Raw genomic sequence first — 16,156 nt, 5'->3', positions numbered from 1 at the left:
AAATTAAAGGAACGGCACTCATCCACCACAGGAAAACTGAAGTGAAACCTTGGCCATTGCAAGTGAGCAAGATGTGGTGGCCTGGTTTGCACAAACAAATCCTGCTTTAGTAAGACAGGATATGCCCGAGCATTATACACTCACATGTTGGTTCTTTGCTAACTGAAAACTATGGCTTCTCTGGCAGTCCTCTTCCAGAGTCTAAAGCCAACTTCACTTCACACATAATGGGAAACTATGCTTAACTTTGGCTTCCTGGTTTGTTTCCACACACCTATATTGTACCCTGTTTCTCCTAAAATAAGACATACCCATAAAATAAGCCATAGCAGGATTTCTAAGCATTTGCGCAATATAAGCCATACCACGAAAATAAGACATAGTGATAGGCGCAATTCTGGAGGGCCCCAAGGAAGAGGCGAGGCTGGACGCATAATAAAAAAATAAGACATCCCCTGAAAATAAGCCACTGTGGGGTTTTTTAAGGAAAAATAAATATAAGACGGTGTCTTATTTTCGGAGAAACACGTAGGAGCAAAAGCAAGTGCATATACAACCAATACCTTTCCCCTTAAACTTATATTTAATATGACCATAAACATGACTGCAAAGTTCAACAAAGCTAAACAAAATTAGCCATCAAATCAGTGGGTTCTGAGTGCCCCGATTCAGATTACCATTGCTGTAAAGTCAGCATAACAAAAATGAGTACAGGGCTGGTTTTTTCTATCCAGGAGTACTGGATTTTCTTAACAGCCTCTACACTTACTGCCAGCCCAGTCTATCCATTCCCCCCTTCCCCAAATATTATATATTTTCTTGACTCACGTAAAAGCAAAGAAGAGTGTGGTGGATCCTACTAGGAAGATTGCAGCCGCTGATACAGGGACATACTTGCTGGGTTTGAATCTCTTTCCAGATGCTGCTGGCATGTTGGAGCTCTGATGGATGATCCGCCCTGCAGCATAGCCCAGGCCCAACCGGAGTCAGAAAGGACAAGAAAATGCAGGAGGGACCTTCAAAAAGAAAAGCAACTGTGCAAAGAAGAGACTTTTAAATCTGTATTCAAGTTCTTGTAGTTAGCTGTTACGAGTCAGATCAGATTTACAGTATGATCCAGATGAAAATGAATAGTAGTATTCACAACAAAGTGTCACAGAAGACAACAATGGGAATTCTATATGTAGTCCCAAGATTGTGGGGCAAGGAAAATTAAAAATATAAAATGGGAGCTTGTACTCCAATTGAAAATTCTAGTGGTTCAAGAAATTGCGCAGGTTCCTGTACCAGGAAAGCCCTGTAAAAAAGTGCACTCCCTAGAGTAGAGTAGAGATGATCCTCTTCTGAGGTGACACAGTGTTGAAAAATGTAGCAAATGAAGTATCAGAATTGGGCTAGACGTTTTAGTGCAAGAGTGCAGGATGAGCCAAATAAGCACCCCAAGGAAGGTGATCAATGAAAGACACAAGGTATATACCAGGTTTTGATGGTTTGCTTTGTTATTATTTTTGTTTCAGAAAACACATGGTGATTTTGCAATGTATACTCTGGAGCAAGTTTCTCCTTTTTAATCTGCTTTTAGTATAAAGCAGTACATTCTGGTTGTTGCTCAGAGGAAGGTTATTGTGTTAGCAAATCTGTCATGCTTGTGCACATCATTCTCTGCCCCCCCCCACCTTGTGCCGCGAACGTTCTCTTCTTTTAAAGTAGGAGCACTCTCCCCTGATTTCACCAGGAACTGGGGTTGTCTGGCATGCGTTGTTTAATTTTGTTTATTTCTCTCTTGACTGCTAAATCCGGGTAACAGCTGGTGCAAGGTTGAGCTGAAAATCCTTTTCTTTCAAGGGGGAGTAGGGGGCACACTGGAAGGCTGGTCTTGCGTTTTAGTCTCCTTATTTGTTCCTTTGTGTACAACGCCAAAAATCCTTCAACAAGTTCAGTCTTACTGGTAAAAACTGAAATTTAAGTTTGAGATTGCTTCATAAATTATGGATCAGTTGTGTCTGGAGAAGACCCAGTTAGAGACTGAGTTTTCAAGTGTTTTCCTAAAAATCCAAAATATAACTGACAGTAAAAAGAAAAGATGCCTGGGACCTCCACACCCATGTCCTAGAGCACTTAGTCTGCTCCAAACTGTTGCATTCTCATGCTCCCTTCACACAAATAAAATTAATCCTTATTCATTCATATTTGCTTTAAAAGTCTTTAAATCATTTTGCCAACTTCTCATCTTGAGCTTCTTGTACCTAGAAGAGATAAAAATAAGGTTAAGCATTCAAGAGAAAGTGTAATGCGGTACTCATCTTTAGTACAGATCTGAGAGTTAAGAGCTAAAGTACTTTTCCCATATGAGAACCCTATAATTATGGATAACAGTCTTATGTGACTCAGTTTCCACATCTGTAAAACTTGTGAGACATGTTATATTTAGGACACACATTAGGACATATTTTGCACTCAGGGAGCTTCAAACATCCATTAACTCATTCTGGATTTTGGGATTATCTAAAATTATCTACTGTTAATAAAACTGAAACCCAAAACCTGGTGGCTTACCTTTATTTTCAGCATATTCAGAGCCAGGACTCTACTCTTTTAAAAAGGCAGATTTACAAAATTACTACACTTCAAAAGAAAGTGTACATAAAGACAAATAACTCTTTGTTCTACCAGGATTAGGTGATTGTTTCTCAAAATGTCAGGGTCAAATATTTCATGGCTTGTATCTTAAAAGGCAGACTCTTTACTGTTATAAAGTTTTTATCCTTAAAATAGATATGCAGAACCTAACTTTCATATCTGTTACTTTGCCCATCAGTCCTTTAAGCCTCTTCCCAGCTATGCACATCCCCTTTGACAGTATTTCCCATTGGTCAGATTCTCTCTCCTTCCTTCTTATCTGCTTTCTGGATGTTGTTTGCAAGATGATTAATAGCCTTCTCTTTCCCTTGTAGGTTTAACAAATAGATTCCTTCAAGCAGGAACTTTGTAGTGTTTTCCAGCTCATAATGCTGTTGTGCATCCCCAACTAATAAAAGAACTCCTGTTCAGCAGCCAGTCTGGATCAGGAGCTTTGGAATGCTGGTCAGTGTTGCTTCCCCCCCCAGCCTTTCCTTACCCCACTATATAATACCAAAGGGTTCTGAACTGGCTGCAAGTCCAGTTTATAACAATACAGTGGAACCTCGGTTTACACAATAGCTGCCAAGTTTTCCCTTTTCTCACGAGGAAGCCTATTCAGCATAAGGGAATTTCCCTTAAAAAAAGGGATAACTTGGCAGCTATGGTTTACACCTACCTCCGTTTATGAACGCCTCCATTTACGAACGCCATGGACCTGGAAGTGTTTACATCCGGGTTCCGCGGCGCTCGGATGCGCAAAAGCTATCTGCGCAGCGCATGCACAGAAGCATGCCTTTGACGAGCAAGCGCCTCCGTGAACGAACGCCTCTGCGGAACTGATTGCGTTCGCAAACTGGGGTACCACTGTATTGGGGGGCACTTCTGAGTAAAGGGAAAATATGTGGTTTCCCCCCCTCTTTTTAACTTCATGCCATTTTTCAGCAGGGGATTCCACCATCCTGCTCCAATTGTGGCCCCTCCATCGTCCAAATGTCACCAGATGGATTCCTATAGAACCAACTTGCCCTGAGGAGACTGGAAAAGAGAAACAGCCTGGTGAACAGCCAACACCCAGGTCTCATAACCCTTCCCCCAAACTGCAGCCGCAGGGCCTTCTGCAGAACTATCTTGCCCTGAGGAGAGTGAGAAGAAGCAGTAGCTGTTGTCTTATCCATTTTCTTGTAACTTTAAAAAAAAGCCACCAGTGCTTATTGTTGTAATAATCTTATGCCTGAAAAGTGATACATAAATACAAATACAGTCAATGGTGATTATGGGCAGTATTCATCTAACACATGCATCCCCAAACTGCGGCCCTCCAGATGTTTTGGCCTACAATTCCCATGATCCCTAGTTAACAGGACCAGTGGTCGGGGAAGATGGGAATTGTAGTCCAAAACATCTGGAGGGCCGAAGTTTGGGGATGCCTGATCTAACAAATCCCATCAGTGAAAGCCTTATGCAAGGACTTCAACTTGTGCAACAGGACTTTTCCCCTTTTGCTCCTCTGAAGAGAGTGCGTAAGGAGAACCCTCAGAACAAGTTAAGTTTTAAAGTGTGTAAACATATAGTATTTAGAGAGTTCCAGTTCAATTATATTTAAAAATAACCTCCGAACAAACTGACCCCTGCCTGATTTATTATTTTGTCTGTGGATTCTCTGGATGAAGGATATTGAAAGTTTTCTTTATCCATATCAATTATCTTTTAAAAAATGTACCAGCATCTTTCAAAGATGAATAAAGGCAGGAATCACTTTTTCCCTCTATCCATTCAGTAAATTGTTCAATATTATTATTATATAGCAATTATAGTGGTACCCTAAATTCACCTCTAATCCATAAATTATATGTAATCTTAGACCTAAATCTTGGTTTTGAATACTTTATACAATAATAAAGGTTAGTAGCTTCTTTGCTACCTATCAACAAGGACATCCCACAAAGAAGGGAGGTATGGTCAGTAGTAAAATAATGTCCATATTCATAATGATCAAAATAATATACTGTATGCATAATGAAAAACTCATATGAGAAATGAGACAACTGAAGAGTGAACTAATTGACATGATACGGGGAACTGTGGGATTAAATCATTTAACAAAGAAGTTTCAGAACCCTAAAACCCACTTTTCTAATTATTTACAAAGTATGATAGTGCTGTCTCTGAGAACAAATTTTGAAAAAGAAACATCAATGTTCAGACTAGGATAAGACTATTGTTTGAGATTACAGGATGAGCCAGGTCCCTAGAAATACAGTAGGAGGTCCGTACAGTGGTACCTCGACTTACAAGTGCCTCGACTTTCGAAGGTTTCGACTTCTGAAGTCCGCTAACCCGGAGGTATTTTCGCCGCGCGTGCATTCTGAGCATGCGCAGAAGCGGCGTGCGTGGTCTGTGCATGAGCAAATCGCGCTTTGCGCATGCGCAAAATGGACGCTTCGACTTCTGAAGAGCGCTGTGGAACGGATCGCCTTCGTAAGTCAAGGCACCACTGTTTACCCAAATCCAAATAAAATTTCACTAAAGAGCTATTCCCTAGGGCCTAGAGCCAACTATAAAGGTAAAGGGGTAAAGGGAACCCTGACCGTTAGGTCCAGTCGCAGACGACTCTGGGGTTGTGGTGCACATCTCGCTTTACTGGCCAAGGGAGCTGGTGTACAGCTTCCGGGTCATGTGGCCAGCATGACTAAGCTGCTTCTGGAAAACCAGAGCAGCACACGGAAACGCCGTTTACCTTCCTGCCGGAGCAGTACCTATTTATCTACTTGCACTTTGACGTGCTTTCGAACTGCTAGGTTGGCAGGAGCAGGGACCGAACAATGGGAGCTCACCCCGTTGCGGGAATTCGAACCACTGACCTTCTGATTGGGAAGCACTAAGTCTCTGTGGTTTAACCCACAGCGCCACCTGCGTCCCTAGAGAGCCAACTATAGACTGAGTTATTTTAACTGGACCAGACAAAAAATTGCAAGGCCAATAGAAACATAGCAAGGAGGTGTGGTACCATACTCAATGTCTAGGAGTAACTAAATTAAATGTGATGATCCCACTAGAACAGGACGGTACAATAAATGAATACAGTATGTACAGAATTTTTTTACAATACCTCAAGTTCAAAGTTACCCATCTCCAAGAAAAAAGGGAGTCCAAATGCAGAGGACAAAGGAACTAGAGAAAGGAATAACATTTGGGGGGGGGGGGGTAAGGTAGTGAATTTGTATATAATTTAACTGTACATCCAGAATGTAGCCATCTGGGCTCTCTGGAGCAAAGGCGTAAGAAATGGTGCTAATGGAATTTCTAGGGCAGGCAGTGAGAGAGGACAGACAAGTATACTAAGACTTATGGAAACTATCCTCCACTGCTATTTAACCATGCTGATCCCCCTTTGTCTTATTTGCATCTTTTTTGAGCAGTGACATGAATCTTATCTGACCTTCTACATAGCTTTAAATAACTTCCAGGCTTCCTGGTGGGATCTGATACTTCTGTGTCTTACCATCTTCCTTTAAACAGATTCAAAGGGTAGGATTAAACTAATGGGTCCCCTCAGTGGAAGTCCTGTGCAAAGTCTAATAATAGTAATAGTAGTAGAAATAATATAGTAATATAATATTGTAATAATAATTTATTATTTATACCCCACCCATCTGGCTGGGTTTCCCCAGCCACTCTGGGCGGCTTCCAACAAAAGATTTAAAATACAGTAAGACATCAATCATTAAAAACATCTCTAAACAGGGCTGCCTTCAGGTGTCTTCTAAACTTGAGATAGTTGTTTATTTCTTTGACATCTGATGGGAGGGCATTCCACAGGGCAGGCGCCACTACCAAGAAGGCCCTCTTCTGTTTCTTTGTGCAATGGGGCTTCCCCCACCCCATACACATGCTAAAAGTAATTAACTCTGGGAGGATCAGGGAAAACCCTGGAGGGGAGGGGGATTGCTACGCATGGCAACAAAGAACATGACACTGAATTTCTAATTTGTTAGAACCGATCCACTACACACAGACAAAGAAATATAGTGAAATGTTGGCCTTTCTGGGAAATTTCCCACACTCATATGCTCAATTAAACTTAAAATAAATCTGATAGCATTTGTGCAATTATTTCCAAGCAGACTGATAGCATTTCTTGTAGTGACCAGAGGAGGAATGACTACTGCGATGAGTGGAGAGAGAAGAAACACCAAGCTGCATCTGCAGCAGAACAACAATCTGCCCCAGCTGCAACAACCATGCCTCTCCCATATGTCTCTACAATCACAAGCGCTGTAACCTTCCAACAGTTTGATTTAACCCTCAAAAGTGCACTATTCCATTGTCTCCCAAGACAGACGCATGCCAACCAATCTGACAGCACTACATATTCTATTACATCCTGAGCACTACTTTGGATAATTCAATAGTTGCCTCATTTCGTTGGTTCTGTCACTAATTGTTGCATGGCAAAAATCTTTTTTTAAAATAATAATAATCTAGAAATGTTATCTGACAGACTTATGGTCCCCAAAAAAGCTTTTGTTGCTTTGCCTACCAGCAACTGAGTGAAAACAACAAGCATCTATGTTCCTACATTTTCTACTTATATGCCACTTGAAAAGAAAGTGATTAAGAATTCAGAGACTGATGCTACTCAAGAAATAAAATATTTCAAGGCACATTGAAATTAATGGACCTAAGTTAATCACATCAATTAATTTCAATAGATCTTACTATGAACAGAACTAAGATTGGAAGCAATCCTGAAAACTAACCATGATTTAACTCTTGCATGTAACAGCAGTAATTTAGCTGTCATTGTCAACCAGTGATGTGGGTTTTCTGGAAAACCTCTGGGGGAAATTTCGATACAAATAAGAGTAAATTGCATTAGATAATTTGTGGTGCCAAAAACACTGCCAAGCTTTCTTAATATTTATTAGTAACTGGCATGCATTCAGTATTATGAATAAACTTATGAAAGTGAAAAGTTTCTATGGAAAAATAAAGCACTGGAAAATGTTACACCCACATCACTATCTCAACTAAACAATCTACTTCCAGAATAATTTTAAAAGCAGCAAATCTATTTGTTTGCTCCATTATCTTCAGTATAGGTCCATCTTTTCCCAAGCACAGGTCAAATAAATGCATTTCTCTCTAGAAAAATATCAGTCGCAATATTTTCCTTTCAAGATGCCTCTCTCCTCCCCCAAATGCTCAATTTACAACCGTTTATATGCAGATTTGCACCTCCATAAATTGTACAGTTTCAACAACAACATCCTGCTGGAGGGAAGGGCACATGCCCCCCTACAGCCCCTCAGGGCCACCTACCATACTATTTTGAAAAGTACCCCAATGCCCTATATTAGCTTTTTAGGGGGCAAATAGGGAAGAGGGTACTGGCAAAAATCATCTCCTTGAACCCTTCCTCCAGCTCGCCACTACTCTGAGCACAAGACTCAATCGAAATCAACAACTGCTATTTCAAACAATTACCCCAAATTTCAACTGTATATAATAATGAAAACTCAATGAGTACTACGGTTTGCTGGCATACAGAATAAGAATAAATCTAATTCAGGTAAGAGCTTGTCAATGGAGTTTAATGCAGCTGCTTTACCTGAACCATCCTCAGCAAACTGCTTATTCTGTTATTTATGTTATATCAAATTAAGGGGGGGGGAAATACTTGGTGTTCAGTTTTCATTTTCTGCAATCTCTTCTTCCAATGTGACTCAGATAACTCATTTCCAGTACATCTGATATTACCCCTTTATTCACTCTTCCTTCTAAAAAAAAGGTATTTTCTGACTTGAATGATCAGCCCTCACACTTTTCACACATTATCATCTTCCTATAGTTAAATAATGAACATGTATTGCTGATTTTCGCACTGAAGCCCTTTCACTCAGTCACCATGATTCCTGATTTACTAAGGCTACCAATCTCTCTCTCTCTCTCTCTCTCTCTCTCTCTCTCTCTCTCTCTCTATATATATATATATAAATGTAGAGGGTCTAAGTTTGTTAAAACGTGGCATTCTCCTAAACTGCTTGCCCGATTGCATCCAAATTTGGCCACAATGTCACATGGGTATAGGGGAGTGTTTCCATCCACATGCATTGCCCACATGTCACACCTGTGCCACAAAAACCAGGTAAAACACACTGGTTTGGAACCCTGAACTCAGAGGGCTGGGGAAGCTGGGAAATTCTAGATGGTAAATCCTCCTATGAGGGCAGGACCCATCCCACAGGCTGCGAAACTCACCAGAGACCTCGCGCCCGCCAAAGAACAAGGCCGACCAGGGAGCCAGGCCTCTCCGCGACCCCCCCGACCCCCCCTCCGAGACCCAGGCTACTGCACAGGCCACACCACCCTCCGAACTACGCACCGAACAGGTAGCCAGACCGCTCCAGAAAACGCAGCGGCACCTGAGACACACCCCACCCCAGAGAACAAGGCTGCTCCTCAGCCCACAACGCCACCTAAGAACCACTCTGCCCACGGATCCGGCTGCTAAGCAAACCACGCCGGCTCCCGATAACCTCGCCACCCACAGACTCGGCTCACTCAAGGGAGCACGCCGCCACCCGAGAGCCCCGCCACCCACAGATTGGGCCGCTACACAAACCACGCCACCGCCCAGGACCCGCCTCCCCCACCCCAAAATCTGCTTTACCCAAGGGAAAGGTTGGAAGCATCTGTAAATCTCCCCACCCACGGACATTGAACTGCAGCCTACTAGGAGTAAACCTATTGAAATGGGGGGGGGGAATCTGATTTCAATGGGTCAACTCTTGAGTAGGATTTGGTTGTGTTTGGGTTGGCAGAGGGAAGAAAAAGCTGCGCTCCTCCGAGCCGCGCTTACTCCGAAATAAATCTCCTTCTCCCCACCCCCTTCGAATAAAAAAAGGGGTTGTTGGAGCCACCTGAATTTTACTCAAGAGTAGACATATTGGAATAAATGGGACAGGGGGAAGACTTATTACTACCCGAAAACTGCGACCTCATGCATACACAGGCTTAACCTCGGAGTAAACCCCTCGCTTCTTGCTTCCGAGTAGACTACAGAGGGATACCACTGTTTACTTGGGAGTAAGTCTGTGTTTAGAGTCTTCACTCACTCCTGAACGTGTTTACTCTTTCCCACCCTGAATGACGATTCTGTGGGGTTTACTCACCGCCCGAAACTCAGACCCCCACGGACTCCCCCCCCCCCGACACTAAGCCACAGCGAGGCGTGGCCGAACATGCTAGTACAGTACAGTCTAAGTAAAATGACTCTAAAGTGTTCCCTGGTATTATTTTCTTCATGTCCAAATATTACCTTCTATAGCCTTTCTAGTTGTCTCTTATCCACCTAACCTTCCTTTTAGAAGAATCTGTTCTGTGATTTTCCCCACCTTTCCCCAGATACCATTATTCAGGTCTTACTTACCCATAATGTTTTTTCACCTTACTTAACTCAACTCCAAACTCTTAGTCAAGGCAGTCAGTTTTGAAATTCACCCATTTTTTCTTCACAACTTTCCCCAATTCCTTATCCTTTACATTTTCATAAAAGCGTCAATAGTCTCAGGTGAACCATCTCAGCAGTAACCTTCAATCTGCCTCCTTACACAAGCTTCACTATTCTTTACACCTCCAATTCATACATATACAAAGGCTGTACCACTGGTTGCAATTTCTTCTGCTCCCTACACCCATAACTTCCTCACTCTAGAACACTATCAACAGTGTTTATATTAGGCATTAGTCTTCCTGAAACAATACCATATTCTTTTTTTCAAAAACTTACTGGCATCTCACTCACCACCTCAAAGTACCGCTATCTGTATTCACCAAGCCTTACTAGACTAGAAGTCTAAGGATACAATTCGGTGCCACATGTTGCAGTAGGTTTATAGCAGGGGTCCCCAAACTAAGGCCCGGGGGCCGGATGTGGCCCAATTGCCTTCTAAATCCGGCCCCCGGATGGTCCGGGAATCAGTGCGTTTTTACATGAGTAGAATGTGTCCTTTTATTTAAAATACATCTCTGGGTTATTTGTGGGGCATATGAATTCGTTCATTTCCCCCCCCCCAAAAAAAATATAGTCTGGCCCCCCACAAGGTCTGAGGGACAGTGGACCGGCCCCCTGCTGAAAAAGTTTGCTGACCCCTGGTTTATAGCTTTTTCTATTTTATCTGTAAGCTGCCTTGAATCCTGGACAGAGTAAAAGGTGGGAAATAATGATTATAATAGGTGGAGAGGAAGTAGTGGCATACTGTATATGATACACAAGCCCACTTCTTCAAGTCACCATACTAAGCTGTTGTTTTGTTTCTCAAGCCACTTTGCACAATATAGATGTCACTGCAAAGCTTCCTAAAAACAACCTCACAAGAGCTAATAACTGTTTAAAGATGTTTATCCAAATAAGCTCCAGTTTTTAGCTCTAGTGGTGCAAAGTTCCAAGAATATCTTTATTCAGATCCTAAAGAGGAGTTTCTCTTAAACAGCTAACTTTAGATTATTGTCAACAGTTTTTCATCATATTAAAAAAGTTTGGCTTGAATAGTTGTTTTTAAAAATGTCAATTTCCTGCCGTCTTAAACAACTAGGTTAATAATAATTTAGCCATAAGAATGTTAGTTCTAAAGTTCATTGTTAAACTAAATCAATGCCCTAACACAGGGATGTCCAACAGGTTAATCGCGTTCAACTGGGATCCCTGAGAGGTTCTGACCTGAACCTGCTCCCCAAAAGGGGTAGAGCACTGCCAGTTTTTTATTCTGTAAGTAGATCACAGTCTGTTGGAAGTTGGACTTCCCTGCCCTAACAGATTAACTGAGTGAAAAGGTATTCTATGTAAAATGAAGAACCATTTTGTTCTTTTTTCAGATATGAATATTTACACCTAAACATATGCATTTCATTCTCAACTGATGAAAAAACAGCTCTAGTATGACCAGTCAGCATCAGATCTTGCTTCTACATGTAAGTATGGACTCTATTGCCAGGTGGGAGGCTGGACCAAGGCAGAATAAAATAGAAAACACATTACAGCAGCAACGACAACATTACCCAGTCAGCAGGTTCCTATATTCCCATATTTAAATGCACAAACTGTCACAAGTGCTATAATTCCTATATAGGGATTTTAAGGACATTACCTCTACAGTGGTACCTCTGGTTACGAACTTAATTCATTCCGGAGGTCTGTTTGTTACCCGAAACCGTTCTTAACATGAGGCGCGCTTTCGCTAATGGCGCCTACTGCTGCTGCCGTGCGACTTCTGCTCGCATCCCAGGGCAAAGTTCACAACCAGGAGCATCTACTTCTGGGTTAGCGGAGCTCATAACCCGAAGCATTCGTAAGGAGGGCGGTACGTAACATGAGGTTCCACTGTATAGCAATAAGAATAACATGCAAAATATATACAGTGCAATGTCACATACTCAGTTGCTAGATTTTGCACTGCCCTGCTGGACATACATCAAAGGACGGTTTGTGTCACAAACAAGGCCTAAACATTATAGGCCTAAACAGAAGGCCCATAATGCAAGACGTGTGCTGCTTCACATGTCTTTTGTCAGTATCTTCTTTAAATTTATGACTTATAACCACTTTTAACTATTTCCTTTTATCCCTCTCCTCTTTTAAGTGTAATGTGCTTTATTTTATTCACATGTTTGTATCTTATGCTGGTCTGTAACCGTAATAAAGTTTGTTGTTGTTGTTGTTGTTGTACAGTGCAATAAAGACACATAGTCTTGCAGTAATATCCACCCTGCTCATATTAAATTAAAGCTTGCTGGCCGAGAAGACTCAAGTTGGTGCTCTCGAGCTCACTAAAGAGCTTCTGAACCAGCATATGCCTCTACTAATCGAAGTGTGGGGGCTATATTTGCATATTATCCCCCCAGCCCCTGAAAACAGGCTGCAGATAATTGGCGGACCTGTCAGAAGAGGGAAGAAAGTGACACAGGGGCAGGAGAGGTGAAATCAACAAAAATTGCTTGCTTTCTCTTCACTGGATCAAAAGCACTTATGTGAAAGTAAGGGCACCAAGTCAAATGCACCCACACTCAACTTAAAAATGTACACTTATTCTTTAAAGTGCTTTACAATTCTATTCGTGTTCAATATTTCCTGCTTCCTTTTTATTTTTCCAATCACATTTAAAGGGATCTCTGAAATACAGTACTCTGATATGTGTCCTTGCCTGAATAGTTGCCAGAACCTTCTCTTCATTATCTAAAGGGCAGGGCAAAGTTTTCATCATACAGTACAGGATATGTTTTCTTGCACAAAGATCATCTTATCACTATACAATATATTGTCTCTTCTAAGTGAACCAGGTTTTCCAAACAACTGGAAAGAATGGGAAACACATATACAGCTATGATTCATTACTGTGATTTACACTTTTCATGATAAAATACATTTAAGGAATGGAGACATTACCACAGTATACTCAATAATTAGTTAAACTTTATCAAGATTTAGATATGATGTAGTGTAACTTTTACCTAATCAAAGCCTCTATCACATGTGAATCACACTGGCCCCACCTTCAGACATGGGTGTTTTAATATATTTATTTCACACAAAAACACCATGGAAGCAAAGTTGAAAGCCCAATAACTCTATGTGAACCACATGTTGGGTTCCATAGTGGAAGAAAGGTAGGATATAAATACAGTATAATAAATTTTCAGAAATAAAACAATGCCATGTGAGTCTCTATGGGTATTCCACAGATGGGCACCACTACCAAGAAGGCTATACTCAGATGACAGAAGTGCCTGGAATGGAGTTTCCAAAGAGGACCTTAATGCACATACAGGTTGGTATGAGAGCAGGCAGCCCTTTGGGTACTTGAGTCCTAAGCCTTGTAGGACTTTAAAGATAAGCTGAAGCACTTTGAATGGTACTTGGAAATGGACTGGAAGCCAATTTAAGTTTCTGAAGACCAGTGTGATGCGTTTGTACTGACTAGCCCCAGCCCCTGGTGGCTACCGGTATATCTAGAACTAACTGCAGTTAATTCTTCAAAGATTCCCACATATAATACATTTCAGTAATTAATCCTAGGTGTTATACAGCATAGAAAACAATGGGCATCAGAATACCGTATAGGTGACATGCCATATAGCACAGAGGGGAACAGTTGGGGTTGCAGGGAGAATTATCAGTATGGAAATATAAAGGAGGAAACAATTGAGAAATGATTGTACTGATCAAGGAGTGTGCGTGCTGTATAGGTGCAGAAGGAAAGAGGCTTAACAGAGAGAGGGGTTCAGGAAGAAAAAGGATTAACAGGTAATGACTTAAAAGGGGGAAAAAACAAGCTAGAATATTACCCCCCCCAAAAAAAACCTAGTTAATGTTACCATGCAATCTAAGTTAATATCTAAAAGTGACCTTCAAATTCATTTAAATTGTACATGCCTTGTATTCTTGTTGAGGAGTTAGAATAAGAAAAACATAAGATACTTCAATTCCTAAAGTGCTTGTTCAAGCAAACATTAACAGATGAGGGAGGACCTGCTCCATCCATTACCAAGGTGACTTTGTGTACAGGCGATAAAAAGGTTTACTTCCTGAAAAGCAGGGCAGAGGCAAATGCTGGGATGTCTTCTTAACATTTTCAATCAGTCTTCCTTAAGTAAAAACATGGGGTCTACACATAACTGCACAGGAAGCATTTGTGAGAAATACAGATGGCATGCTCTCCTGAATAATCCCTAGAGAAGAAACTAAACTTCTTCACTTTTCCACCATATAAACACAAAGTAAGAAGCAAAGGAGAGGAGGGCTTGGTAAAGGTAAGAAGTGAAATATGATGTACAAGATATGAAAGTACTGTATCAGCTAGTTAACAAGTATCTTTGCTTTTCAGCAAGATCTTTCAAAGGGTTACTTATGGAAAGCGTTGTCGTCAGGAGAATAAGTAACGCCATCTACATTTTGCATGGCTATGATTACACACCCAACACAGATAATATGGAAGACAACCCCCGTTTCTACATTTTCAACTTGGTCCCCTCACTCCAACCATCGCCACACACCTACAGGCCGGGCCCATAACTATAATTACAAACCTATTAGTAGGTACGTTACCCTTAAAACAAGCGGCCTTAAGCAGGCCACCACCTTGTCAAGTGACCACAGTTTTATAGAACAGAAAGTGGGGGGGAGAGAGAGAGAGAGAGAGAGAGAGAGAGAGAGAGAGAGAGAGAGAGAGAGAGAGAAGAAGCTTATCGGGAAAGGAACTTATCCACTCATGAGTATTACCGACAACAGAAGCTGCTACCGGCACGGAACCCAAAAGAAAAACACTTCGCAACCCTCTAAAAGCGAAAGTAACAGTAGCTGTCACAAAGAGAAAGCGGGGGTGCGGCGGGGGCCACCTACGCGGGAAGGGCCCTGAGGGGACGCACCGTAGGTGGGGTGGAAGTTACACTCTCGGCCAGCCCACAGCAGGAAAAGGGTGGGATGGGGAGGTAAGGCGAACGAAGGGGAAAGCACGCGACGCGGCTACTTCCTTCTCTGCTCCCTCACTCTTCACTACCCCGAGGAAGGGCAGGGAGACGTTAGGCCCCGCCGAGCCGTTGCTGAGGGAGTCCCTCTCCACGCCCGCCTCGCCCTTAGGTGGAGGTGAGCCTCTCCCTCTCGTGCCCTCGCTACCGTCACCCCCCCGGCCCGCCTCGCCTGGCAACTCACCCGCCAAAAACGTTCCCGCTGGTACCGCCGCCGCGCCTGGCTCCCGCCCTGTGAGGCGAGGAACTCGCTCGCTCGGCCCAAGCAGTGAGGAGAAGCACCAAGCAAGGGGCGCGGGGCGCGCACGCGCGCTCTCAAAGCCGTCCGGGCTCGCGACGCGGCTCGCCGGTTGGTCAGGTAGCTGCTCGCCCGCGCTCCCCCACGCGCGCGTGCGCACTCGCTCCCCAGTACACCCAGCCTTCGCCTTCCTTCGCTCGCGGGCATGCGCGGGAAGTGATAGGCTGAATGAAGTAAAGGATTCGTTGCGTAAAAGGGGAGGAGCCGCGCGTCTACAAATCGTGATTGAGGGAAGAGAGGAGCAGCAGCAATAGCAACAGCGGCATTTCCGCACGCATGCGCGGTCTCGTGGTACCCGAGAAGACCAGGACCGCCTTACGAAAGAACTGGGAGGGGTAGGGACGAAAGTATAGGGCGAGCATGCGTGAATCGTCCTCCCGTATGCAGATTATTTCTTGACGTCCCACTTCCAAGCACCTCATTGGCACGCTGCGGCTGAGATTGACAAACCTGATATCCACTCGTTTGTTAGACTTCATATAAGGTGACGATCTAGTGTCATTGATTTAACATGGAACTCCTGATTAAAATCTCTGTGGCAGTTTGTAGTGGAACATTTGTAATTGTATTTCTAGATATCTCAACGTTCTTTTAATATACATAAATGTGGTTTGTATATGTATATATATGAGTTAATTAAACATTACGCAAACATTTTCATCTGCACCTTTTAAAAAAAATCTGTGTTTTTTTTTAAAAAAATTAATGTTTCAA

At 42.6% G+C, this 16,156-nt stretch overlaps 1 protein-coding gene across 1 annotated transcript in view; it reads right to left on the bottom strand.

The window, feature by feature from the left end:
* The window catches only part of ZDHHC5 (zDHHC palmitoyltransferase 5), a 41,594-nt gene extending 26,058 nt beyond the window's left edge, over positions 1-15,536 (bottom strand). The window contains exons 1-2 of the mRNA XM_035124560.3: positions 15,329-15,536; positions 829-2,246 (exon numbers count right to left, since the gene is read on the bottom strand). Of these exons, the coding sequence (XP_034980451.2) occupies positions 829-932 (104 nt within the window). The 5' untranslated portion in view covers positions 933-2,246; positions 15,329-15,536. The remainder of the gene's footprint in view (positions 1-828; positions 2,247-15,328) is intronic.
* Between the last annotated feature and the right edge of the window lie 620 nt (positions 15,537-16,156).

This window comes from Zootoca vivipara, chromosome 1 (assembly GCF_965207765.1).
Source record: "Zootoca vivipara chromosome 1, rZooViv2.hap1.1, whole genome shotgun sequence".
Lineage (NCBI taxonomy): Eukaryota > Metazoa > Chordata > Lepidosauria > Squamata > Lacertidae > Zootoca > Zootoca vivipara.
The sequence above is the reverse complement of the archived record's forward strand: the minus strand, read 5'-3'. Positions and strand labels throughout refer to the sequence as shown.